The sequence below is a fragment of the Neofelis nebulosa genome, chromosome 6 (genome assembly GCF_028018385.1).
Source record: "Neofelis nebulosa isolate mNeoNeb1 chromosome 6, mNeoNeb1.pri, whole genome shotgun sequence".
NCBI lineage: Eukaryota > Metazoa > Chordata > Mammalia > Carnivora > Felidae > Neofelis > Neofelis nebulosa.
The window spans coordinates 39,885,837-39,913,191 of record NC_080787.1 but is presented as its reverse complement, the minus strand read 5'-3'; the positions used below and the strand labels follow the sequence as shown (position 1 = coordinate 39,913,191).

Below are 27,355 nucleotides of genomic sequence, written 5' to 3'. Positions count from 1 at the left end.
TAGCTGTCCTTCCTGCTTATTGTTCCCACAGAACAGCACAGACCAAATATAATCGTCACCCCACACCCACATTAACGCCCAGCTTCATGCCTCCTACTAATCCTGTGTCAGACAGTCTGCCTTTACCCTTCCAAGGAGGAGTCTGCATCTAGTTTGCCCCAACCCAAGTCTCCATCCTGTTTGGCTCGGTGAATACATAACATCCTGCCAATGGTTAGGCCTAGCCCAATTAGTCCCTTCAGAGAAGATTCTTTTTTTCCATCCATTCTAAACCGTCTTGCTGACCCAGGAACCTACCTCATTCTACATCCTCTGTATAACAGTAAAATTTGTTTTTCTTTTCAATCTCTAGTGAGAATTCCAGAGACAGCCCATTAAGCCCCAGTTTCTTGTCAAAGGAACAATTCTAGTTCTCTGATAATCTGCAGAATACAAATTACTAACCCAGGCTGATCACAGGAAATGTTATTTCTCAGTTCTAACATTCAATTCCTCCCACTTAGATATTTTAGTTGGTGCTCTCCTGCTAGCAGGACAATCATTTCAGAGAACTCTTAATGCTGGAATTTGTATATAGTGGCAAAAACACCAAATAAGAGGAAGAGATAGTGTAATACAGTCATTAAAAAAATTCACTTGGGAGCCCAAGCTGAAGGAGAACAGTATCCTACATTGGGAGAGAGAAAGTGGGGAACTGACTGGAATGGGAGTCAGAGCCCAAAAAGGAAAAGCAGGGCATCCATTCAAGAGGGGAGGCAGTGATAACAGAGATGGGAGACTGGTAATATATAGAAGGATTGATCACTTAGCAAATATATTAAGGACAATGAAAGCCACGTTTCTCACAATAAGAGAAGGGGTTTAGAAAATAAGAAAATGAGAATGAGTCCTGTGGTATTAAGACTGGAATTGAGGGGCGCCTGGGTGGCACAGTCGGTTAAGCGTCTGACTTCAGCCAGGTCACGATCTCGCGGTCCGTGAGTTCGAGCCCCACGTCAGGCTCTGGGCTGATGGCTCAGAGCCTGGAGCCTGTTTCCGATTCTGTGTCTCCCTCTCTCTCTGACCCTCCCCCGTTCATGCTCTGTCTCTCTCTGTCCCAAAAATAAATAAAAAACGTTGAAAAAAAAAAAAAAAAGACTGGAATTGAATTTAATATTAATTCTTCACTTTCAACATATTTAAAGATATAAATAAATACAGAGGTAAATGTGTAAGTATCCACTACGAAAATCTAGGAGCAACAACATTCTAACAGCAGTAAATACACTAAAGACCCATATCTTGTCTTCTGAATACTATTTTCCACTAAAAAGAACCAAAGTTCCTTGGAGAAATGACTGATTCCAGGATTGGAGCAAGAAGGTACAAAATAAGCCTGGAACATCTTGTGCCAGAAAGCAAGAAAAATCTCAAGAGTATTTTGTCAAGGGATGTGTCAAAAAAGACACAGAAATCAACCTGAAGAGGCTCTCACTGGCCAAATCTGGAACAATGTGGCCATCAAAATATGTAACAGTAGTAACAGACTATAACAGACTGAATAAAACAGGAAATATGAGTCCATACAGATACAAATTTAATGAATAAGTAAACAGTGTCATGAAGATGGAATATTTACATAGTTATATATTACTTTCCTACAAAACATTAATTACAAAAGTGACAAGAGTAAGTAACTTTACAGTAATGAAGCCCAACAGACAACACCTCAATTAAAGTCGTCAAAGTGGTCATCATTAGTAATGGGTCAAACTGAAATTGTAGGACATGTGACATGGTACAATGAGAACATCACTTATGTGATACTCCTCCAAACGTAAGATAACCCCAATCAAGAAGAAATAACAGATAAAACCAAAACAAGAGACATTACACTAAATAAATGCCTTATAATCTCCAATAGTGCCAAGTTCACAAAAGTTAAGAAAAGAGTGAGGAACTGTTTCAGAAGGAAATACAGAGAATTATGGGGATAGATGCTATATGAGACATCATTGGGATAACTGGAAAATTTGAATGCAGTCTGAGGATTAGATAATAGCAATGTATCAAAATGTTCTTGTTTTCAGAAAACAAACACTAAAATATTTGGAAGTGATAGAGCCTCAGGTTAGCAACTGACATTCAAATGGTTCTGGGGGCGGGGGGGGGGGGGGGGGGTGGAACAACATTATCTGTAACTTTCTCATGAGGCAAAAAAAACAAAGAAAACTTATTTAGGAGTCTGGCAAATCTAGTTTCAAAATCAGGTTCAGCCACTTCCAAACTAAACAGCTTTAGACAAGCTGCTTGATCTATGTAAACCTCATTTGCTCATTTAAAAGTGGGGACTGGGTGAAGAAATGGATGAAGAAAACATGGATGAAGAAAACATGAATAGACACTTCTCTAAAGAAGACATCCGGATGGCCAACAGGCACATGAAAAGATGCTCAACGTCGCTCCTCATCAGGGAAATACAAATCAAAACCACACTCAGATATCACCTCACGCCAGTCAGAGTGGCCAAAATGAACAAAGCAGGAGACTATCGATGCTGGAGAGGATGTGGAGAAACGGGAACCCTCTTGCACTGTTGGTGGGAATGCAAATTGGTGCAGCCACTCTGGAAAGCAGTGTGGAGGTTCCTGAAAAAATTAAAAATAGACCTACCCTATGACCCAGCAATACCACTGCTAGGAATTTACCCAAGGGATACAGGAGTACTGATGCATAGGGGCACTTGTACCCCAATGTTTATAGCAGCACTCTCAACAATAGCCAAATTATGGAAAGAGCCTAAATGTCCATCAACTGATGAATGGATAAAGAAATTGTGGTTTATATACACAATGGAGTACTACGTGGCAATGAGAAAGAACGAAATATGGCCCTTTGTAGCAACGTGGATGGAACTGGAGAGTGTGATGCTAAGTGAAATAAGCCATACAGAGAAAGACAGATTCCATATGGTTTCACTCTTATGTGGATCCTGAGAAACGTAACAGAAACCCATGGGGGAGGGGAAGGGAAAAAAAAAAAAAAAGAGGTTAGAGTGGGAGAGAGCCAAAGCATAAGAGACTGTTAAAAACTGAGAACAAACTGAGGGTTGATGGGGGGTGGGAGGGAGGGCAGGGTGGGTGATGGGTATTGAGGAGGGCACCTTTTGGGATGAGCACTGGGTGTTGTATGGAAACCAATTTGACAGTAAATTTCATATATTAAAAAATAAAAAAAAAAAACTGAGAACAAACTGAGGGTTGATGGGGGGTGGGAGGGAGGGGTGGGTGGGTGATGGGTATTGAGGAGGGCACCTTTTGGGATGAGCACCCAAATTGGTATGGAAACCAATTTGACAATAAACTTCATATATTGAAAAAATAAATAAAAATAAAATAAAATAAAATAAAAGTGGGGACTGGGGTGCCTGAGTAGCTCAGTCAGTTAAGTGTCTGACTCTCGGTTTCAGCTTAGGTCATGATCTCGCTTCATGGGTTTGAGCCCCACATCAGGCTCTGTGTTGACAACACAGAGCCTGCTTGGGATTCCCTCTATCCCTCTCTCTCTTCCCCTCCCCCAATCATGCTGTCTCTCTCTCAAAAAATAAACTTTAAATAAATAAAATAGGGGGATCAATCTCTAATCTGTGGTGGGAATTAAGTGAGATATGTTTATAAAACACCTTTAGCACAATGCCTGGCACTAAGCATGTGCTCACTGACAATTATACTCTCTCTGAAGACAAAATCTGATAATGCTTGATTCCCCCTAAGATACTTGGAAGAGAATCTGCATCTAGCATTTTGCAGACATTTGGTTGTCAACCACAATTACTATTTGTAAAACCTGCTGCTTGCAATTCTGTATCACAGATACTTGCTCTGTCACTGCTTTTGCATAGAGGGAAAACACAAACGCCAAGCTCCTCTGTCTATGGTTCCCCATTGTCCACAAACACACAGTCTGGTTTGAGGTTGTACTTTAGGAGACCACACTGCCAGTGACTAATTCACCTCAGCCCACAAGGTACTGGTACTCAGAATCCTCTCATCCCCTTAGCAGAGCTGATTTGTCTAAGACAACGCATGCTTATCCGGCCTTCTGAGAGTAGAGTTCTCTTACCTCCAAAGTGAAGAGAAATTAGAGAACTGCAGAGCTGAAAGGCAAAGAGCAACAACTTCAAGAACTGGGAAGGGGCAGAGTAACAATCAGACGAGGACATTCCAGAGGCTTCAGACATCCCTCATACATTGTCCAGGTCAAGAAATGGGTTTGAACTGCTAGCTACTAAATGTTATTCTGTTTTGTTCCCACCTACACGTTAGCACACACATGTTCTGCCTTCTAGGAGATTGTCCATACACACTAAAACAGTGCTACTCAAAGTACAGCCCATGGACCAGTGATACTCTGCAAAGTATTAATGGCCTGTAATGAGATCAGTAGAAATGTTAAGGGTAAAAATTTTAAAAATGTTGTAGTAACTTGATGGAATAGTTTTGTCTACTAAATATAATTAAAAGCAGGACTTATGGGACACCTGGGTGGCTCAGTCAGTTAAGCATCCAACTCTTGGTTTCAGCTCAGGTCATGATCTCGTGGCTTCGTGGCTTCAAGCCCTACACAGGGCTCTGTGCTGACAGTGCAGAGCCTGCTTGGGATTCTCTCTCTCTCTCTCTCTCTCTCTCTCTCTCTCTCTCTCTCTCTCCCTCTCTCTCTCTCTGCCCACCCACCCCCCCACCCTGTTCACATATTCTCTCTCTCAAAGTTTTAAAAAATTGGACTTATATTTTATGTCTTTATTGTTGATTTTTTAATCTAGTAATTCAATCTTATTATATTTTACAAAAACCTGGATTGTGACAGGTTGAGGGAAAAAAGAACTTCTTTTTCACCACAGACAGTTTAGAAAGTAATAACTGAGATTTTCATACCCTAAGTTTGAACGCAGTAAACTAACATTTATTAAGCACTTACTACATGTCAGGTACTGTTTGCTTTACACACAATACTTTATTAAATGCTCACAGCAAGCCAAGTCCAATCTCTACCCTAATTTTCCAGATGAGAAAACTAAAGCGCTGAGTACAACTTGGTACAACTTGCTTTAGTACCAGAGTAAATAATATATTTCACTTCTGAACTTAAGTCCTTAACTACGAAGCCATAGAGTATTGAAAAAAATACAAAGTAGGAAAAGAAAATGGTCAACATACTCAGAAATGAAAGGAGAAAGAATTCTTGAATGCATGATGGACCAGGTGGCATTCGACAAACATGGGTATTTTGGCCTAGACACAATTACATGTAAGAGAGAACGTAACCCACTTTACCTGCCCCAAGTAAATACAGTGGGTGGTCACAAGAACACATACATGTAACAGGGTTTCAATACTGGATGTGGGCCATTGTCAGAAACAAAAGCTGGCTGGCCACCTCTCTCAGGGGCTGTTCAGTCACTGATTTTATACATGCTCTACTTTCTTCTCTCTGCCAGAGCTTCCTCTGCTTCAACCTGTGCATGACCAAAGATGACCCAATGCAAGTTCCCTGACCATCACCAGTTTAAAATTTCCCTTTGCATTTCTCAATGGTTCACATTTCTCTGATGAGCCACACAGGTCAGAGGTTAAAGACTGGCTACCTCATTAATTAGGCACCCCCTCTAGTCAATGGTGGCCAAATGACACAGAACCTGGGTGAATCCACTTACAGTAGCTAGGGGTAAGGAAATATAAGGTCCATTATTTCTTCTATATTACCTAATCTTTGAAAAGATGGTAATCGTCTATAAGGTCTGAAGAAAGATTTAGACATAAGGGATTGTTTTCATTTTGCAAGACTTGAGGAGGAAGATTTTTAAAAAGTTGTTAAAAAAAAAAAGAGGAATGGAACAGAAGGTAAAACAGAATTACAACAGAAAAAAATAAGATGTACAAAGAAGATTTTAAAATTTTATAAAAATGTTTATGTGGGGTAGGGGCGTGGGGACACACACAGGGGAGGGACAGAGAGAGAGGGAGACTGAATCTGAAGCAGGCTCCAGGCTCTGAGCTGTCAATGCAGAGCCTGATGCGGGGCTCGAACCCACAAACTGTGAGATCATGACCTAAGCCAAGGTCAAACGCTTAACCAAATGAGCCACCCAGGAGCCCCAGATGTAGAAAAAAGTCTAATATATGAAACACTGGTCAAAACCAAAACCAGTAGACAATTCAACAAAAGTAGCATTAGTAAGATATCAGACATCATAATTGAGACCCCAAAATAGTACTGGAAAGCAGAGAAAATATGCACGTATATATGTCCACCTTATGTACTGTATATTACTGGATTAATCCTGTTGCAGTATGATAGAGTACTATACCCAATAGAGAAAGCCTGGATTAGAAACGTTTGACACCTAGATCAATAGAACAATGTTAAGTTCTAGGCTCAGAGGGAAGCAGAAAAATAAAAAAAATAAAAAAATGAAAAAAGAAAGGGACTGGAGAAGGCTTCCACATTCCACAGAGCAGAAACCTCCACAGGAGAAGCTTGTTATTATTGCTGGTGAAAAGGGGGGGGGGGGGGAGACCTAAGAACTAGAAAGCACCCATGACCTTAATTTTTAAAAAGAGGAGGTAAGGGGGCTCTCAGGACAGATCATTTAACATGGAAATCAGTAAAAACTTTAGTAAGAGTAGTTTCTGTGGCTAAAATGCATAACAAATAAGTGAATATGGCAGCCTTTTCTAAACTTCTCAATAATGGGAAGGTACACACATCAGAAGGTAGCTACAAGGTTCTGGGCTGATTGTTTGAGTATCAGCAGTGTGGTACATGCAAAAAGGATATAACTCATGGAGAGTGAGCGAGCAGTTCCACAAAAGGGACGAAGCTGCCATGCTCAAGCAAATGTCCTGATGGCCCTTCCTATCACTTCTGTTGGGAGTGGAAGGCTGTGTGTATGTATGTGTGCTGGCCACAGAGATCTGAAATGTCTGTCACACTAAACATTTGACCCACAAGGGTATAACACCTGGGGGGTTTCAAGGTTCGCTACATGTTATCAATTATTTGGTAAGTATGAATTCGAACTGTGCTGTAGGACAGCTGTGCAGGCATGAGCTACTTGGCTCATCAGTAAACCCAAGCAGATCAGCTCAGTGTGGTTTTACAGCTTTTATTTAACCCAGGGTCTCAAATAATTCTCACAACTGGGGAAGGCAGGGTATTATCACCCACATACTACAGCTAAGACATCAAAGAAAAAGATATACTACACTGGTATCTTGAAGGTTTCGGAACACATCTCCCACAAATTTCAAATTTTTGATGTTAATGATTATCTCGCCAACTAGACTTTGAGAGTTAGGGACTACATATGCACTTCTCCCTACAGTGCTTAATGTAAAGCAATAAACATAGCAGATACTCAAGAAAAGTATCTTATGGATAAATGTAATTTATTTACTTATAACACTTCTTTTCAAGTTTCAGACACCCCAGCTTTAAGTCTTCTCTTTAGAAGGAAACAGTTCAAGTTTAAATCAGAAGCCTGAAGAACTTACCTCTACTTGGTCAATTTAATTCTGGGTCTGGAAGGTAAAATTTATCCCATTTTAATGTAAAGATTTTCAAAGTACAGATAAAACCAAGAAGCCTAGCTCCAGAAAACACTGATTTATATAAAGCAAGAACCACAAAGACAGCGCCTTTTAAGGTCTAACAGCATTCACATCAAATTCTTACAAAGCCAACTACTTATATATGACAAGTTCTGCAAAATCATTACCATTTCTATCGATAATGTGCATCTGTATTTTTCAAACTGACATGGTGAAATACCACAGATAAAATACCACCATAACCAACAGAAAACACATGGTTGTGTTAACTGCTTAAAACTATTTTTAAGTAAAAATCGGTTTTTAACCTTGTGCATGTAACAGTAGCAGGACAGAATTCACAGATTTGAAGCCATCTATAGGATTCCATACTAACTTTTCTACCTTGATGAAGTCAAGCTAAGTGTTTGCAGGAAACCATCACTACTGTGGAGAAACTACACTAATAACATTGAAACCTTTTCTGTTGCTGCACATTAATGTCACAAAGCTAGACTGAAGCTTGATTTATGGATCACTGTACTGTGTTAGGTTGTATGTGGCATTATTTTGGTTACAACTGCAACACAAAAGCAAAGACCTGCATTTAAGAGAATTCCAATGAAGGGACGCCTGGGTGGCTCAGTTGGTTGGGCGTCCAATGTTGGCTCAGGTCATGATCTCACAGTCCATGAGTTCAAGCCCTATGTCGGGCTTTGTGCTGACATTTCAGAGCCTGGAGCCTGCTTCGGAATCTGTGACTCCCTCTCTCTCTGCCCCTCCCCCACTTATGCTCTGTCTCTCAAAAAATGAACGTTAAAAAAAGTTTTTTTAATAAAATAAACAATCTGGACTTCAGTTTAGTTTAAAGAGAGAGAGAGAAAGAATTCCAATGAAATGGACTGCCAAAAACACACCACACCTCAGCACTCCCTATCCCATTTCTACTCACCATAGACTTAGCTCTTGAGCTCTTCATCAAGCAATACATTCAATATTACAAATGGGTACTGAACCTGAAGATGACTGGTGCTGAAACCTGTGGCAGGATTTGGGCTCCTTTAGCCCTTTTTGTAAGTTATGCTAAGACTCCACTTGGCAGATAAAATTAATAAGGGCTAACCATCTTAAAGCTTGGCAAAGACCTGAAGCAAACTTAGGAGAGAAATTTTACCCCAAGTTTACCCTCATGGTGAGATCATGATCTGAACCCAAATCAAGAGCCAGACGCTTAACTAACTACACCACCCAGGCACCCTGGAGCTGATGTACATTTATCCAAAATTTTATTGTTAGAACCATGTCAGTTCAGTTTCTTCCTAAATAAAAATCAAATCAAGTGCTCAGTATCTTGGATCAAATACTTGGTTTCCAAGATTAACTACTGATGACAGTGGTATAGCATTATAAAAATAACCTCCTTTACATATAAAATGGCTTAGAGTAAATCTAAAGCAATTTTTAACCTTATTTTTATACTAAAAATTTATATATCTAAATAGACATAAAGAATAAAAGACAAGTGTCAAAATATTTTATGGCTAATTTTCTGTCCACATTGATATTATAAATTCTTCTCCCCAGGAAAAAAAAAAAAATCAAAATTTAATTCTGCTTTCTATCACACTGATCTGGTCCAATCTTCCTATTTGAATTATGTACAAGATTTTTGGACTAAATATAGAGAAGCAAATTATAGACTGTAAACACCCTATATGTCACATACACAGCATATCTGAGTTTTCTCCAAAGGCATATAAATAAATTATTCCACTAGGAATATTTACCAGTGTGCTGCCTTTCCTCATAATTTCAGTCTAGGTCTGAAATGCAGCTAACATATGAAAGCAAATACAAGTTTCCTAGAATACATCACATTTGACAACTAGAAGGTAGAATTCTACCACATTACTTATGGAGAAACTAACTGTCAACTCTTTTTTCATTATATTTGGTTTTTTTCCTCCCAACTTTATTACGGTCTAATTGATAAGTAAAAAATGTGCATATTAAGGCGTTACAAGATCATGGTTTGATGTATGTACACATTGTGAAATGACTGCCACAATGAAGCTAATTAATACACCACCTCACATAGTTACCACTTTTTGTATGTGGTAAGAACATTTAAGATCTAGTCTCTCAACAAATTCAAATATAAATACAGTATTAACTGTAGACACCATACTGTACAGTAGATCCCCAGAATTTATTCCTAACTGAAAGCCTGTACCCTTTGACCAATATCTCCTAATTCCTTCACTCCTCAACCACCTTCTGTGAGTTTGACTTTTTTATATTCTATATGTAAGTGAGATCACATAGTATTCGCATGTCTCTGTCTGGCTTATTTCACTTAGCATAATGTCCTTCAGATTCATCTATATTTTGACAAATGACAGGTTTCCTTCTTTTTTTTTTGACTGAGTAAAATTCCTGAGGTAGATATTTTCTTTATCTGTTCACCCATTGACAGACCCTTACATATTTCCTTATCTTAGCTATTGTGAATACTACTACAATGAACATGGGAATGCAGGTATCTCAGGCACTGATTTATGTCCTTTGGATACATACCCAGTAGTGAAAAAGCTGGACCATATGTAGTTCTTATTTAAATCTTTTTTTTTTTTTTTTTTTTTTTTTTGAGGCAGAGAGAGACAGAGCATGAACGGGGGAGGGGCAGAGAGAGAGGGAGACACAGAATCGGAAGCAGGCTCCAGGCTCTGAGCCATCAGCCCAGAGCCCGACGCGGGGCTCGAACTCACGGACCGCGAGATCGTGACCTGAGCCGAAGTCGGCTGCTTAACCAACTGAGCCACCCAGGCGCCCCTTTTTTAAATCTTTTAAGGAACCTCCTGAGTATCTTCCATTATTTAACTGTAAAATTCACATTCCCACCAACACTGTACAAGGGTTCCTTTTCCTCCACATCTTCACTAACACTCATTTTATTCTGTCTTTTTGATAACAGCCAATCTGACAGGTAGGAGGTGATACCTCATTGTGATTTTGATTAGCACTGACCTGATGATTAGTGATACTGAGTACCTTTTCAAATACCTGTTGGCCATTTGTATGTTTTCTTTGGAAAAACGTTTGCCTGTTTTTAGTTTGGTTCTTTCTGCTACTGGGTTATAGGAGTTCCTTACACACTTTGGATATTACCACCTTATCAGAGATATGGTTTGCAAATATTTTTTTCCCATTTCATAGACTGCCCTTTTACTGATGGTTTCTTTTGCTATGCAGAACATTTTAGTTTAACATAGTCACCCTTGTTTATTTTTGCTTTTGTTGCCTGTGCTCTTGGTGTCATATCCAAAAAAACCACTGCCAAGACCCATGTCTAGGAGCTTGTTCCCTATGTTTTCTTCTAGGAGTTGTAAAGTTTCAGGTCTTATAGTTAAGTCTATAATCTATTTTGAGTTAATTTTTGTGTATGGTGTGAAATTTGCATGTGGCTCTCCAATTTTACCAAAACCATTTACTGAAGAGACTATCCTTTCCTTATTGTATATTCTTGGCACACTTGCAAAGATTAGTTGACTGTATGTGCATGAGTTTATTTCTGAACACACTATTCCTTTCCTTTAGTCTACTGTGGCTGTTTGTATGCTGTTACGATACTGTTTTGACTATTACAGTTTTGTAATGTAGTTTGAAATCAGGAATTGTGATGTCTCCAGCTTTGTTCTTTCTCAAGACTGCTTTGGCTATTTGGGGGTCTTCTGTGATTCCACACAAATTTTAGATTTTTTTTAACATGAAAAATGCCACTGGAACTTTGACGGGGATTGCACTCAATCTGTAGACCGTTTTGGGTAGTAGGAACATTTGAACAAGATTCTTTCAATTAATGAAAATAGGATATCTTTTCAGTTATGTGTCTTCAATGTCTTACGAGTTATGATTTTTTAATGTTTACTCATTTTGAGAGAGAGAGAGAGAGAGAGAGAGAGAGAGAAGCAGAGAGAGGGGGAGAGAATCCCAAGCAGGCTCTGCACTCAGAAATGGTGAGATTATGGGGCACCTGGGTGGCTTGGTCGGTTAAGTGTCCGACTTCGGCTCAGGTCATGATCTCACGGTCTGTGAGTTCTAGCCCCGCATCAGGCTCTGTGCTGACAGCTCGGAGCCTGGAGCCTGTTTCGGATTCTGTGTCTCCCCCTCTCTCTGCCCCTCCCCTGTTCATGCTCTGTCTCTCTCTGTCTCAAAAATAAATAAACGTTAAAAAAAAAAAAAAAGAAAAAAGAAAAAGAAATGGTGAGATGATGACTTGAGCAGAAATCAAGAGTAGAACACTTAACTTGCTGAGCCATCCAGGTGCCCCAGGAGTTTTCAGTTCCTTATGTGTTTATTTTAAATCTATGCAACAATTCTTCCACACCACCCTCTGGTTTCAAGATACTACAAATTTTCTGCTTGAATAAAAACCAAATATAGACATTAGCATTTTTATCAATGTTTTATTACTACTGTACCTAATTAGAAAGTTACATGTGTAAAGGTTTATAGTTTACTAAGTACCTTGCAGATTTATTTGATCCTTAAAATTCCCTGCAGGACAGGTTATCACCACCCTCATCAAGCAAAAGAGCAAATGGAGACTCAGAAAAATTGATGTCATTTGCCCAAGGTCACACAACAAATAAAAGGAGAGTTAGAACTCAATGAAAAAACTTTTGATGTTAAATCCCGAGCATTTGATCAAGGATATAATAAGACGCAATGAAATATTTCTACTAGAATTGTCAACTGAAAGGAAAATAATTCATAATCTTCCAGGATAACAGACAACTTGTGTTTTTCCTAATAGAGGGGAAACTTGCTTAATATGTCACTGAAAGACTGTTAGGACTGAATCACCCAAACACAGTAAATTTAGTTCTGACCTCTCTGGAATAGAAAGGCAGCAAAGGAACAAGTGGCCAGGAAAGGAAGTCATGAAAGCCATGGGCCATTTCATTTTCTTGAAATGAATACATTTTGTTTCATAGTACCCCTAAAATTCAGAAAGTTGTGCAGACTATCACAGGTTTATTTTAAGGACCTCTATGACGGGAAATTCCACAATCATCAGTCCACTCCCAACAATACTCATAATCATGAAGAATCGACTGTCCATATCCGCAATCACTTCCTCCTACCTTCTCACTTTTTCTATCTTATACTCTCACTTCCACATCTACCACTCTTAATGAGACCACTCTAAATCCAAATTCTTCACTAGGATGCGGGTGGTCTCAATGAAATTTATGAACCTGCTAAGAAATGTGTGCCAAACTATAAAGACATGTACCTTTGATGAGAATCCACAGTTCTCATCAAATTTTCAGAAGTATGTGACTACAAAAGAATAAACATTGTTAAAGTCACATATACACTGTCATTCAATTTGACAGTCATTACTCATTTTTCTCTCTCTACCTCACTTGATACCGCTTATTATCCAAATCTGAAATCCTAAAATACATCCTTTCTATAATCTATATCACAAGTGTCATCCAGTATCTGGTGGTCACTACTGCTATGACCTCTGTGATTTATTTCCTTTCATCTTCCTCCACTAAGAATCAAAGCACCCCTTTGTTCACTCCACTAAGTTAGTGGTTGTCAAAGTGTGATCTCCAAACCAACAGCAGTAGCAGCATGACCCGGTAATCGGTCAGACATGCAAACCACTCCAGCCCCACACCATGCCCACTAAACCAGAAACTCTGGAAGGTGGGGCCCTGCAATATGTGTCTTAAAGGCCCTTCCAGGTGCATGTTCAAGTTTGAGACCTATAAGCTGAGCACAATAACCTTCAACTCTATTATTCTGTCTTTCAAATATTTAGTGAACAGCAGCTGTATACAAGAACCTCATCTTAATATGGCAGCTTCTCAAAACAGACTTTAGACCTTTCACACATTCCCAATTTCTGAACTGCTTATAGAAAATATGCAGTCCCTTCATCACCTCAAATTTAGTCCAAAATCAAAGTCATCGACACTCCCCTCCCCCAAATACAAACACGCAAAACACAAGATTTTCCTATTCTGTTCAGTGCATTTACATACATATTTATCTTTTCCTCTTTTTCTACATATGAATCTCAACAAGGATTCCCACATTCTTTTATCCCAACATAATTTAGAATTTACTCCTTGATCTCTATTCCCACATTACCATCCAGATCTGGGGCTTTACCGTATTTGCTGCACAGGTCTCACCAGTAACTTCCCCCAGAGTTAAGTGGCAGAGATGAGAAATAAACCCAGAGGCTATTTGACCCCAGAGTTCAAGCTCTCACTTATACGCTACACAGTTGACCCTTGAACAACAGGGGGGTTCAAAACACCAACCCCCCCACACAGTCAAATATCCATGCATAACTTCTGCCTCCTCAAAAACCTTACTAATAGCTTACTGTTGACCAGAAGACTTAACAATAGCATACAGTCTATTAACACATACTTTGTATACTATATATATATGTATATACTATATACTGTATTCTTAAAATGACTTAAACTAGAGAAAAGAAAATGCTATTAAGAAACTCATAAGTAAGAGAAAATACATTTACAGTACCGCACTATAAAAAACTGGCATGGGGCGCCTGGGTGGCTCAGTTGGTTAAGCGTCCGACTTCGGCTCAGGTCACGATCTCGCGGTCCGTGAGTTTGAGCCCCGTGTTGGGCTCTGTGCTGACTGCTCAGAGCCTGGAGCCTGTTTCAGATTCTGTGTCTCCCTCTCTCTCTAACCCTCCCCTGTTCATGCTCTGTCTCTCTCTGTCTCAAAAATAAATAAACGTTAAAAAAAAATTTTTTTTTTAATAAAAAACTGGCATATAAGTGGACCCATGCAGTTCAAATCTGTGTTGCTCAAGGGTCAACTGTTATTATGGAGGAACTGAGAACCACAGATTTTTCATCACAATGTAATAAGACCACTGTCTTTAAAAGAAAAAAGGCAACCTAGAATTCTACACTCAATGAAAATATCTTTAAAACAAAAACTAAAGACTTTTTCAGGGTGCCTGGGTGGCTCAGTCGGTTGGGCATCTGACTTTGACTCAGGTCATGATCTTATGGTTTGTGGGTTTGAGCCCCACATCAGGTTCTGTGCTGTGCTGACAGCTCGGATCCTGGAGCCTGCTTCAGATTCTGTGTCTCCCTCTCTCTCTGCCCGTCACCTGCTCGCACGTTCTCTCTCAAAAGTAAATAAACATTCAAAAAAAATTTTTAATAAAAGACTTTTTCAAAGTTACGAAAACAGAAGAATTCATCACCAGTAAGAAATATTAAAGTACATCCTTTGGACAGAATGAAAGTGATACCATATGGAAATACGGATCTATATAAAAGAATGTCAAAAGTAGCAGTAAGTTATTACACTGATAAACATAAGATTTTTCTTAATTCTGTTTAAAAGACAACTATTGAAATAAAAATAGTAATAATGCAGTAAAAATTTTACAAAACATGCAAAAGTAAAATGTATGACAGCAGCACAAAGGTAGGGAAGGAAGAAAAGCACACTATTACAAGGTTTTTATACTGCATGTGAAGTAATCTAGTACATAACACGAACACAGATTATGAGAAGTTAAAAATGTGTATGACACACACTAAGGTAAGCACTAAAATAAAAGTAAATCAACAAAAAACATACAATAGTATCATTAAAAATGTTCGATTAATCCAAAAGAAAGAAGGAAAAAATAATAAATGGCATAAATAGGAAACATATATCAAAATAATATTTAATTCATATTAAATATGATAGATTTAAACCTAACATACTAATAATTACACTAAATGTAAATGGTCTAAACACCCCAAATTAAAAGATAGAGATTGTCTAAACAGATTGAAAGAGAGACATCCCCAACTATATACTTCCTACAAGAAATGCATTTAAATATAAAGACAGATAGAATAAAAGTAAAGAATGGAAAAAGACGTATCATGCTTACACTAAGCTACAGAAAGTAGCTAAATTAATCTCAAAGTAGACTTCAGAATAACTACATCTAGAATATACTCATTTCAAAATGATAAAGCGATCAATTCATAAATACAAAAAAATCCTACACATCTATGCATTTAACATAGCTTCAAAACCCACAAAGCAACCCATGATAGAACTATAAGAAAAACAACAGAAAAATCCACATTTATAGTCAGATATTTCAATAACACTCTCTCAGTAACTGATAGAACAAGTAGGCCAAATATCAGCAAAGACACAGACTTGAACAACAATATCAATCAAATTGACCTAACTGACATTTAGAGAACACACCACACAACATCAGCAAATTGAGGGCGCCTGGGTGGCAAAGTCAGTTCAGCATCTGACTCTTGGTTTCAGCTGAGGTCCTGATCTCACAGTTCCTAAGTTCTAGCCCTGCACTGGGGTCTGTGGGGACAGTGCAGAGTCTGCTTGGGATTCTCTCGCTCTGCACTTTCCCACCTGCCTCTCTCTCTCTCTCTCAAAATAAATTTTAAAAAATTAAAAATAAAAAATTTTTAAATGAAATTTAAAAATCTTAGAAGTAAATTTAAAAATTAAACATAAATTTTAAAAATTAAGAATAAAAAAAAAATCAGCAGCGGATGTGCATTCTTTTTAGGTGCAAACAAAACATTTACCAAGACAGATAATATTTGGAGCCACAAAACAAGTCTCATTAAGTATAAAAGGACTGAAATCACACAAAATATATTTTCTCGATACAATAAAATTAAAATAGGAATAATAGAAATATCTCTGGAAAATACCCAAAGAAGGAAAAAATAAAGGAAATATGAAACACCATTATATACTAAAAAGCCCCAAAGATCATAATATTTATATACCCATAATAACATAAATACTCAATAATTATTTAACCAAAAATTGCACTACAAATATATTTGGAGGAAGGATAGTATAAGAATACAAACATTTTATATATCATAACAAAAAGTAAAAAATGTGTAAAAGTGACAAATCAAGTAGGAGCATAAATATGGAGAGTATGAATTTAGAAGAAACAGCAGAAAGAATTTAAAGTAGTTGCTTCTGGGAAAAACTGGAGGGAGGAGGGAGGAATGGAGGAGCATTTTGCTACCTGTAGTAATTTAACTATTTCAACAATATGCATGTAGTACAGTACTTTGACAAAGAAATACTTAAAAAAAATTTTTAATGTTTATTTATTTTTGAGAGAGAGAGACAGAGCACGAACAGGGAAGAAGCAGAGAGGGGGACACAGAATCTGAAGCACGCTCTGAGCTGTCAGCACAGAGCCCGACATAGGGCTCAAACTCACAAACTGTAAGATCATGACCTGAGCCAAAGTCGGACACTTTACCAACTGAGCCACCCAACCGCCCCAGGAAATACTTTTAAAAGACATTTCATCTACATTATCTCATTTGATTCCTAGTGAGGAAGGAGGTATAATGACTCCCATTAGACGAATGAGTTAACTGATACTCCAGGTTACACCACTTGCTCAAAGTCAAAGCCACTACTTTTCTTTGATAATTACATACACAATACTCGTCATGGCATCATTTAAACAAATAATAAGCAGAGGAAAAAAACTGTTCATTTTTCATTTTAATTTATTACTTCTATACATATTTTTAGTTTTTATTCTCCTCTAATGAAGAGGACTAATTTATTGGTTGCACAGAACAAGAAGGAATATTCTCACTTAACCTCCCATTAATAACAGATTTTTATTTTTTTTTTAATTTTTTTTTTCAACATTTTTTATTTATTTTTGGGACAGAGAGAGACAGAGCATGAACGGGGGAGGGGCAGAGAGAGAGGGAGACACAGAATCGGAAACAGGCTCCAGGCTCCGAGCCATCAGCCCAGAGCCTGACGCGGGGCTCGAACTCACGGACCGCGAGATCGTGACCTGGCTGAAGTCGGACGCTTAACCGACTGCGCCACCCAGGCGCCCCAATAACAGATTTTTAAAAGAAATCTGAACAGAGGTGGATTCTTGGCAAATGTGGAGGACAAAATTGTAGTCAAACTCCAAGATTAAATATTTCTTTAAGACCTGTAACTCTTAATCACTACTTTTAACTATGGTAAAATACACATAACATTAAATTTACCATTTCAACCATTTTTAAGTAACACTTCAGTAGCATTATGTACATTCACACCCTTGTGCAACTATCCCCACCATCCATCTCCAGAACTTCCCCCATTCTCCCTTCCCTCCAGCGCCTGGCAACCACCATTCCACTTTTTCTGTCTTTATGAATTTGACCACTCTGGGTACTCTAAATAAATGGCATCATAGTTTATTGTCCTTTTGATGCTGGCTTATTTCTCTTAGCAATTATGGTTGCAATCTAGGGTTGTAGCAAAACTTTTTAAAATTCGTGTCCAAAGCAGTGAAAAACAATTCCTTGATAATGTTGTAAGAAATTAAAGCGCCAGTGAATTTAAGAGATACCAGTTAAGAAAAATTGTTTCCATCTCCCTTAACCATGATCAAGGCACAAAAGAATAAAAATAATATGTCACAATTTTAAACTACTGAAAAAGGATGTCTTGGCACTTTATAACGTACACAAAGAAAGGGGGAAAAAACCTACTTTTGTTTTTGAAAAATCCAAACAATTCCTTTTCCTCTAAGGTTGGTGCTCTTTTGTATTGTGCAGCAAAGGTCTATAAGGAAGGGCCTCTGTGAATGCAGACTGGGTCTCTGCTTTCTATTTTAAGGGTGGGGTCACACAAAAGACAAAAGCACTAACAATGTTAGGTGTTCACAAAATACTGAGTCATGGTAAATATCTTATAAATCAGAAGCGAAATAGCCTCCATTCAGTCACACAGAGCTCAAAGAGGAAATACATGAAACTTGACCTTTACAATATACTTTGAAAAGGTTCTCCTGGCTCCAGTTTTAAAAAACAAGCTTATTGTGTACCTTTACATTCCCCTCCATTCTCTTTAAATCTCTGCCCTGAATACCTGCATTTATTTCCATCTAAAACTCAAAAAAGGTCCCAAAAAGTCTTTCAATGGAGACACTAAAGAGACAAATTACACCAGCTCTTTGAGATATCAAAAACATCACTCTGATATTAGGGTGAGGCTGGTTTTGTGAATTTTGATTTATGATGCAACTAGAGTCACCCAGAAAATTTTAATAAATAATAAGGACTGATTACCAGTAGTGCCTCAAGTACCCAGGTGCCTGACAAGCATTTAAGCCAGAGCTGTGCTTTTCATAGGTTTGGAATATTAACACTAAAAAAGAAAAAATGTCCACTTAAAACAAAGTCAGGTATTTTCTATAACAACTTTATAAAAAAACTATATAAAAAAGTGTTTTAGGCAAGACATTCATTTTTGCTTTATGAAGACTATTCTACTTGGTATGCCCAAGAGTTAAGTGATTACCACTTCTAAATTTTTTTTTTTTTAATGTTTATTTACTTTTGAGAGAGACAGAGACAGCTTGAGCAGGGGAGGGGCAGAGAGAGAGGGAGACACAGAATCCGAAGCTGTCAGCACAGAGCCTGACGCGGGGCTCGAACCCATGGACCGTGAGATCATGACCTGAGCTGAAGTCAGACACCCAACTGACTGAGCCACCCAGGCGCCCCAAGTGATTACCACTTCTAACATAAGACTATGTCAATGATGTTCCAATGCAAAATGTCCCATTGTCCAAAATTATCTGATTCACTTGCTATTTTTCTATATGCTATATAGTTTCATGAAACCTCTCGACAGCCAAAATATTAAGTATCTAGCACTACCACTATCTAAGTTTTTAAATTGCTACATAAGGTACAAGTGGCACCATCTCTGTGTGCCACCCACTGGAGATAAAACACAAGACTTCACTCATACCCAAAGAAAAATGAATTTATTGCTTTTGACCTTCCCTTCAATAAAGACAAATTATAGTCTGAGGGAAGCATACAAAGTTTTTTCTCTCCTCTTTTTTAAGCCCCTCCTCCTTCAGGGACTTTTAAACTTTTTGAGAGAATTTTGTCTGTTTGTGGTATGTTATACAACCAGACTACTCGATAGAAGGACACCATAAGTCCATTCCCAAACAGCATATATCGTGGGACATGAAACTTTTTATCTTGGGTTGAAAAATGGTGGGGGGTTATAATAAAAAAGACTTTTGGTCACATTCAGGGGGATTTCTTTAAGGCACTAACGATGTAGAAAACATTTTAAGACATTTTACTAATTCTATAATTGCTCTATGGGAATAAAACCTCACATATAATGCAAGCCTCTTATTTGAGAAAAATTTTAGGAAAAAAAGTTGTAATCAATATATCTTTAGAAAAGAGGCAGCTGAGTGGTTCAGTCAGTTCAGTGTCCAACTCCTGATTTCGACTCATGTCATGCATGATTCTCACAGTTTGTGAAACAGAGGCCCAAGTCAGGCAGAGCCTGCTTGGGATCTTCTCTCTCCCTCTCTCAGTCCCTTTCCCCCCATCAAAATAAATAAACTTTAAAATAAATTATATAAGGTTGTCAACTGTACCAACTCTACAGAACAATGAATAAACTTAAGAAACTGCAAAACTTAATCAGCAAATGAATGAACAGTAGTAAACAGAAAAATAGGATGTCTTAGGAGTACCCATAAATAAGTGTTATTGCCACTTTGTTATAGATTGCTTTCTAGTCCCAACTTCAAGATTACTAACATAGCATAGTTACATTGGAAGAGAAAGGGAATTATGAAAGACAGATATAAAAGATGGAAAAAAAAACAAGCCAGTTTACCCCTACCACATCACTTAACTTGAAACTAATTCAGCAGACATTTGGAATAAGCATCAGTGTTAGAAAAGCTCTAAGACTCCTTCCAAATATCCTATGACTACCATCTCCTAATATCACAATTAATGGGATTCAACACTTCTAGACTTCCTAAAAACAATGTTACAAAACACAATGTACACTGAGTAACTGAATGCACATAGAAGAAATGAACAATCTAATTTAGCTTTTGGCTACCATTAGAAGGTTAGGACCTGTGCTTAAAAACTTTTTCAAAGAGGCTTTTTGACATTAATTTTTGATTCAAGTATGGAAATTAACAGCTACTAGATCTTAAACCATATGAGTCAAAGAAAACACCATTGTCACTCTGTGCAAAACTGGCAAATTCAGTGATTTCTGAAGATGTTGAATATTTTCAAAGTTCTTCTTGGCTTGTTCAGCCATAGATTAGAATGTTAAGAAGAAGACAGCAGCAGATTTAAGCCTTAATTATCTTTACTCAGAAAACTGTTTGAACTTAAAATATTATCCATATGGGTGTTAATCTTCCAAACTGAGGTACGGGACATTTAATAATATTATGACTGTCTCCTCAAACCATCAATATAGTTTGCAAGACTTTCATAGGGCAGTGACAGAAATGCATAGGTTTCATTTAATTTAGTCCTATTAAATTAGCTAGCTTCCTCTGGTACAGAGCTCATTTTTCCAGAAACAGCTTTTTTCAACAGGGCACACCTACATACTTTTTAATTGTTTCACAGAAATGTAGTCCTCTTGTTCTCTCTTGCTTATATAAGTTAATAAATGTTATAATGTTTCTAAAGTCATTACCAAGTCTTTATACAACTTTCTTCTTGCTGTCTTTATTTCAAAGCTTTTGACAAAATCCTACTGTCTACTTCATAGTAAGTCCTATGGAAATCAAGAAAACACAAGCAACGTCATGCTTTACTTGTATCATTGTTGAGTTCTAGAGTTTATTTGGCATTTCAACTAAAAACGGAACTCTATCAACTGTAGTATAGATACAAATACAATACTGGAACCAACTCACATGTGGTGTCTCCCTATGCTGTGAATAAGTAAACTGTCTGCCTATGAAGATCTATGCAAAGACATCTGTCCTTTAAATGTTTGATAGAAGTAGAAGCGCCTGGGTGTGGCTCAGGAGGTTAAGTGTCTGACTCGGGCCCAGGTCATGAGCTCACGGTTCCTGAGTTCAATTTAAATTTGAAATGTCTGATGAAAGTGCTACTAAAATTCTAAATAGTTTTTAAGTCACTGATGGCTCAAAATTCTATTATCATATGAAAATAAAATAATATCCACACACTATGGCAAAATCTTATACTTCTCTCATCATTTTCAAGTATCTTTCAAGTATCTACTATATTGAAAATTTGGCTTCACATATTAGAAAAATAAAGAGGCTAATAACATACCTATGGTTTTATATGCCCTCACCTTCCTCAACATGAACAGTTCAAACTTCAGAAACTGCAGCAGGCACTAGATAATTACTCAGGAATTTAGAGAGTTTTGCTAATGCATGTCTCAAACATGAAGAAAAAAAGTATCAAATGACAATCTTTTAAATTGATTTAATCTAGGGGGAAATTTATAAAACCGTATTTTGTGGAGGTAAATCTTTACCTTTCTTTCCCCCAAAAAGTGCTGATCTTTAGTAATGACTCTTCTTTTTAGTCAAAGAGTTAAAACCATCTCTTTTACTCCCAAATGAGTGTCAGTCCTACTCAGAGGTGCCATGTTTTATTTAAAACACACTCTTTCTCAGTAACCACTTTGTTCTAATTGGCAAGGCAAAGCCAGGTCCCTAAAGCACATAGCTCGTTACATTCAGTTTGGATTACAAAAACACAGGATGAAACAAACTGCATCGAAATGTACAAATTAACAGCACCGGAATATGGGACAGGGAGGTGGAATTAGATTGTAATATGGAACAAATCCCACAGGGAGGCCGAGGAACAAATCACTAGTGTCTCTATAAACTATACAAGGTTTCCAAATGAGCAAATACATAGGCAGAGGACAGGCTTTTCCATAACTCAACCAAATTGCTAAATATGGATACAACAAAACAAGACTTTTTTCTTTTCACTATTATGCACACATGTTTGAGACAATGGGAATACCAAGAAGGTTTTAACAAATGAAACCTGCAGGATGCACTGTCTAAATATGAAACTCATCTTTGCTTTCACACTGACAACGTGCGAACAGCCCTGCAATTAAACCACACCTCCAAACATTTTTTAAAAAATCTTCTGAGAAGCTAAACACAGGAGACTAAATTAGAAATGGTGCTTCACTATGCAGCTTAGAGAGCAAGGTTAATGAGCTAAAAGTTATAAGAACAAGAAAAAGAAAGACGTTACAAAATGAAGATCCCGCCACCAAAACAGAAAATGCAGTAGACAACTCACCCCCCTTCCCGCCACACATGCACACCTTTTCCAAATTAGATACTCAGTGAAGCTTCCGGCACTGTTTCTCTGATCTTCCCTAGAGATTTAGAGACAAACTGCAACTGAACTAGAAGAGAACAGGAAAAGTGTATATACCCTTAACTTACACACAAATGCAAAACAATGCTACTGCTATATCTTCACAGGGTCTTTACAGTACAATCCCATCTAAACCTACCTTCACTCCTAACAAAATTTAACAGTGGGTGAAGCTTATAATTAAGTGTTTAAATACCTGTAATCAAATCTCAGTTCCTTGCTTTAAAATTTAAAGCGCCTTGGGGCGCCTGGGTGGCGCAGTCGGTTAAGCGTCTGACTTCAGCCAGGTCACGATCTCGCGGTCCGTGGGTTCGAGCCCCGCGTCGGGCTCTGGGCTGATGGCTCGGAGCCTGGAGCCTGTTTCCGATTCTGTGTCTCCCTCTCTCTCTGCCCCTCCCCCGTTCATGCTCTGTCTCTCTCTGTCCCAAAAATAAATAAAAAATGTTGGAAAAAAAAAATTTAAAATTTAAAGCGCCTGGGTGGCTCAGTCAAGCGTCCGACTTAGGCTCAAGTCATGATCTCACAGTTCGTGAGTTCAAGCCCCACGTCAGGTTCTGTGCTGACAGCTCAGAGCCTGGAGCCTGCTTCAGATTCTGTGTCTCTCTCTCTCTCTGCCCCTCCCCCACTCATAATTGGTCTCTCTCTCAAAAATAAATATTAAAATTTAGTTAATCGTGGGAACATTATTTAATCCATTTAAGCTACAGTTTCCTTATCTGTAATATGGAGATAAAATCACCAAAGTTTTGAGGATCAAATCAGATAATATTGTGCAAAATGGCTTTATAATATAAAAAGGCTACAGAAATCTTAGTTATTGCTGCAATTACTTCACCTCAGGATTTTATAATTGCCTGTGCCCTTTCTCCCTCTTATTTCACCAACAGTAATTCTTATGCTTTTATTTTATGTATCTTTTTTTTTTTAAGCATTCCCTTTTAATATGTACTCTTGTTATTTTTCTCCAAACCAGAAACCTTGGGTTAAGGTATCTTTTTCTTCTCTACATCCAGTATTTAGTCTAAAAGTAATTTAAAAATTTAAAACAGGGGCACCTGGTTGGCTCAGCTGGTTATGCATCCAACTTTGGCTCAGGTCATGATCTCATGATTCACGAATTCGACCCCCACGTCTGACTCTGGGCTGACAGCTCAGAGCCTGGAGCCTGCTTCAGATTCTGTGTCTCCTCTCTCTGCCCCTCTCCCGCTCATTCTCTTTCTCTCTCTCTCTCTCTCTCTCTCTCTCTTTCAAAAATAAATAAATATTTTAAAAAATTTTTAAGAAATTTAAAACAGACCTTTTGTAATAATTAAGACTGTTAACATATAAATAAGACTGGGGGGCTCAGTCAGTTAAGTGTCCAACTCTTGGTTTCAGCTCAGGTCATGATCTCACAGTTCATGAGTTTGAATCCCGCATCCGGGGATGTTAGCTGTTAGCACAAGAGCCTGCCTGGGATTCTCTCTCTCCCTCTCTTCCACTCTCTCTCAAAATAAATAAACTAAAACAAAACAAAACACCTGTTAACATACAGTGAGTTCTACATCACACACTAAGGACCAACTGAGCAGTGGGGCTTTTAAATGATAGAGAATTCTGTATTATTAAAAATCATATTTTAGTTACACATTAATAGCCTGCAAATAATGCCTAATCACTGTACCCACCATCCCTACTGTGGACTAAGGATTAAATGCTTGTGGGCTTTAGCCAGGAAGCATCAAAAAGCAACCTCATCATAACCCTGTCATTCAAGGCCAAAGAAACAGTGAGATCAAGAATTACTCTAAGTATCTGTAGCACAGAGGAGTCAAGATCACTGAAGCACAAAAAGAGTTTCATGGTACTTTCCTGAGTCTATCTGATAGCTATCCATATCCCTGTCAGGCCTAAAAGGAAGCCCATAAACCTACCTGATCATTTAGTCTGCACAGACTACTGAGAACATGAAACACAGGAAATGTTAGCAGTTAACTTCTATACAGCTTTTTATGTCATCAAGAGTTGTTGCCTTATTACACGAAGGTACCAACCACATCTAACCCAAGCGATCTCAGAACTAGGGATCTCCAAGCTTCTTTGATAGGGGTATACCATCAGTATAAAATTTGAGCACCCACCTTCTACATGTGTGTGTGTGTGTGTGTGTGTGTATACACAGTTATATATTCCTGCAGTGAACTGAATGATGTGACCCCTTCTCACATCCCTCACCAGAAAAAGTCTTGTGTGTGTGTGTATACACACACATGCACACGCACACACACATACTTTTATGTATTTTATAGTGGGGGCACTAAATCGTGTGTGTGTGTGTGTGTGTACACACATCCCCAAACCTGTAATCTTATTTGTTAAAAAGACCTTTGCAAATGTAATTAAGAATTTCAAAATAACATCATCCTACATAAGCAGGGACACTAAATCCAAACAACGGAGACACACGAGAGAAGGCCATGTGAAGATGAAGGCAGACACTGGAGTACTGTGTATATAAGCTGCCAAAGAATGCCAAGAATTGCTGGCAGGCACCAGAAGCAAGGAGAGGCATGGAATGCATTTCCTCTCTGAGCCTCCAGAAGGAACCAAGCCTGATGGCTGACAACACCTTGATTTCAGACTTCTGGCCTCTAGAACTGTTGTTTTAAGCCACAGTTTATAGTGATTTGCTATGGCTGCCCTAGGAAACTAACACCAATAAAAATATGTACATTATAAAAATCAACAACATATATACGGGATGATAAAAGTATAGAAGTAGAAATTCTAACATTTCTTTATGCCTCAATGGATAATCCGATGCACCATTATGAAGAACACAGCTGTAGACCAACATGTGGACAGAAATAAAGCCAAACGAGGGCGCCTGGGTGGCTCAGTTGGCTTCGGGTCAGGTCATAATCTCACGGTCCATGAGTTGGAGCCCCCCATCGGGCTCTGTGCTGACAGCTCAGAGCCTGGAGCCTGCTTCAGATCTATGCTCCCTTCCCTCACTCTCTCTGCCCCTCCCCAACTCACACTCTGTCTCTCTCTCTCTCTCTCTCTCTCTCAAAAAATGAATAAATGTTTAAAAAAAATTTTTTAAAACAGAAAGAAAGCCAAACGACAGGGCCAAACTATCTTAAAACCCTAATGACCATTAACTTTCTTTTATTTTTCCTAAAATACTGACACACCATGATGATTTTTGTACATTAGGCCTAAAAGCTACCTTTCCACTACTTATAGCACTGAGAATTTTTTCATTACAAATGCAACAATTATTTTTGACATAATTTCCATGACAACATATCTTCAATACACTGCTTCACTTATCATGACTAGCATAATAATTAATCATACAACTTAAGAATGCTCACTAGTGGGGCGCCTGGGTGGCGCAGTCGGTTAAGCGTCCGACTTCAGCCAGGTCACGATCTCGCGGTCCGTGAGTTCGAGCCCCGCGTCGGGCTCTGGGCTGATGGCTCAGAGCCTGGAGCCTGTTTCCGATTCTGTGTCTCCCTCTCTCTCTGCCCCTCCCCCGTTCATGCTCTGTCTCTCTCTGTCCCAAAAATAAAAAAAATAAAAAAAAAAAGTTGAAAAAAAAAAAAATTTGAAAAAAAAAAGAATGCTCACTAGTGAAGGGCACCTGCATGGCTCAGTTGGTTGAGAGCCCGACTTCGGCTCAGGTCATGATTTCACGGTTCTTGGGTTCAAGCCCCGCGTCGGGCTCTGTGCTGACAGCTCAGAGCCTGGAGCCTGCTTCTGATTCTGTGTCTCCCTCTCTCTCTGCCCCTCCCCTGCTCGTGCTCTGTCTCTCTCTCTCTCTCTCTCTCTCTCACAAAAATAAACATTAAAAACAATTTTTTAATAAAAAAGAAAAAGAAAAGAATGCTCACTAGTGAGACAGCAAACGGCTATCCACCAAGAGGTCAGAGAGTGCTGCCAGAGTTCAGCTTTGCTAATCAATGTAAGGACCTGCTGCCCTGTGTCTTGCTTTCATTTGAGACCAAGGAAGCTATACCACAGAGAATATGGTTTCTAACACAGAAATAGTCAACACAGTCAAACAAGTTTTTAAAAATAGAGAAAACATAAGGTTGCAACTGTGATATAAAGAGAGTAACTGAAAAGAGTATGTCCATTAACAGGGGACTAGATCAATTGGGGCATGGTATAATGAAGGCGACCTATAATTTATCAACCAACTGGGACACTTTGAAGAGTACAAAGGGGTATCATTAGTTTCACTGTCATAAACACTTTAAACTCTATTTCATGTAAATCAGGATACTGATTATAATAATACTGTAACAGTTAAAATGAACTAGAGCAACATGTATCAACATGATTGGTTTCTAAAATCATTATTAAGAAATGTAAGTTGTAGAATGACTAGTGCAGCATACCACTAGCCATTTACACATTTTTAAAACAGAATCATATATTGTTTACATAAATACCCACTCAAAATAAAAAGTATAAATACAAAAATAACAATAGTGATTCTCT

The 27,355-nt window shown here is 38.2% G+C and overlaps 1 protein-coding gene across 5 annotated transcripts in view; it reads right to left on the bottom strand.

The window, feature by feature from the left end:
- The window catches only part of ZFAND3 (zinc finger AN1-type containing 3), a 330,104-nt gene that overhangs the window by 181,091 nt on the left and 121,658 nt on the right, over positions 1-27,355 (bottom strand). Inside the window, exon 1 of one of the 5 annotated variants that reach the window (XM_058733791.1) lies at positions 4,102-4,234. The exons of the other annotated variants lie outside the window; for them this stretch is intronic. Within the exon in view, the coding sequence (XP_058589774.1) occupies positions 4,102-4,219 (118 nt within the window). The 5' untranslated portion in view covers positions 4,220-4,234. Of the gene's footprint in view, positions 1-4,101; positions 4,235-27,355 lie in introns of those variants that run through there. 5 annotated transcript variants of the gene reach the window in all.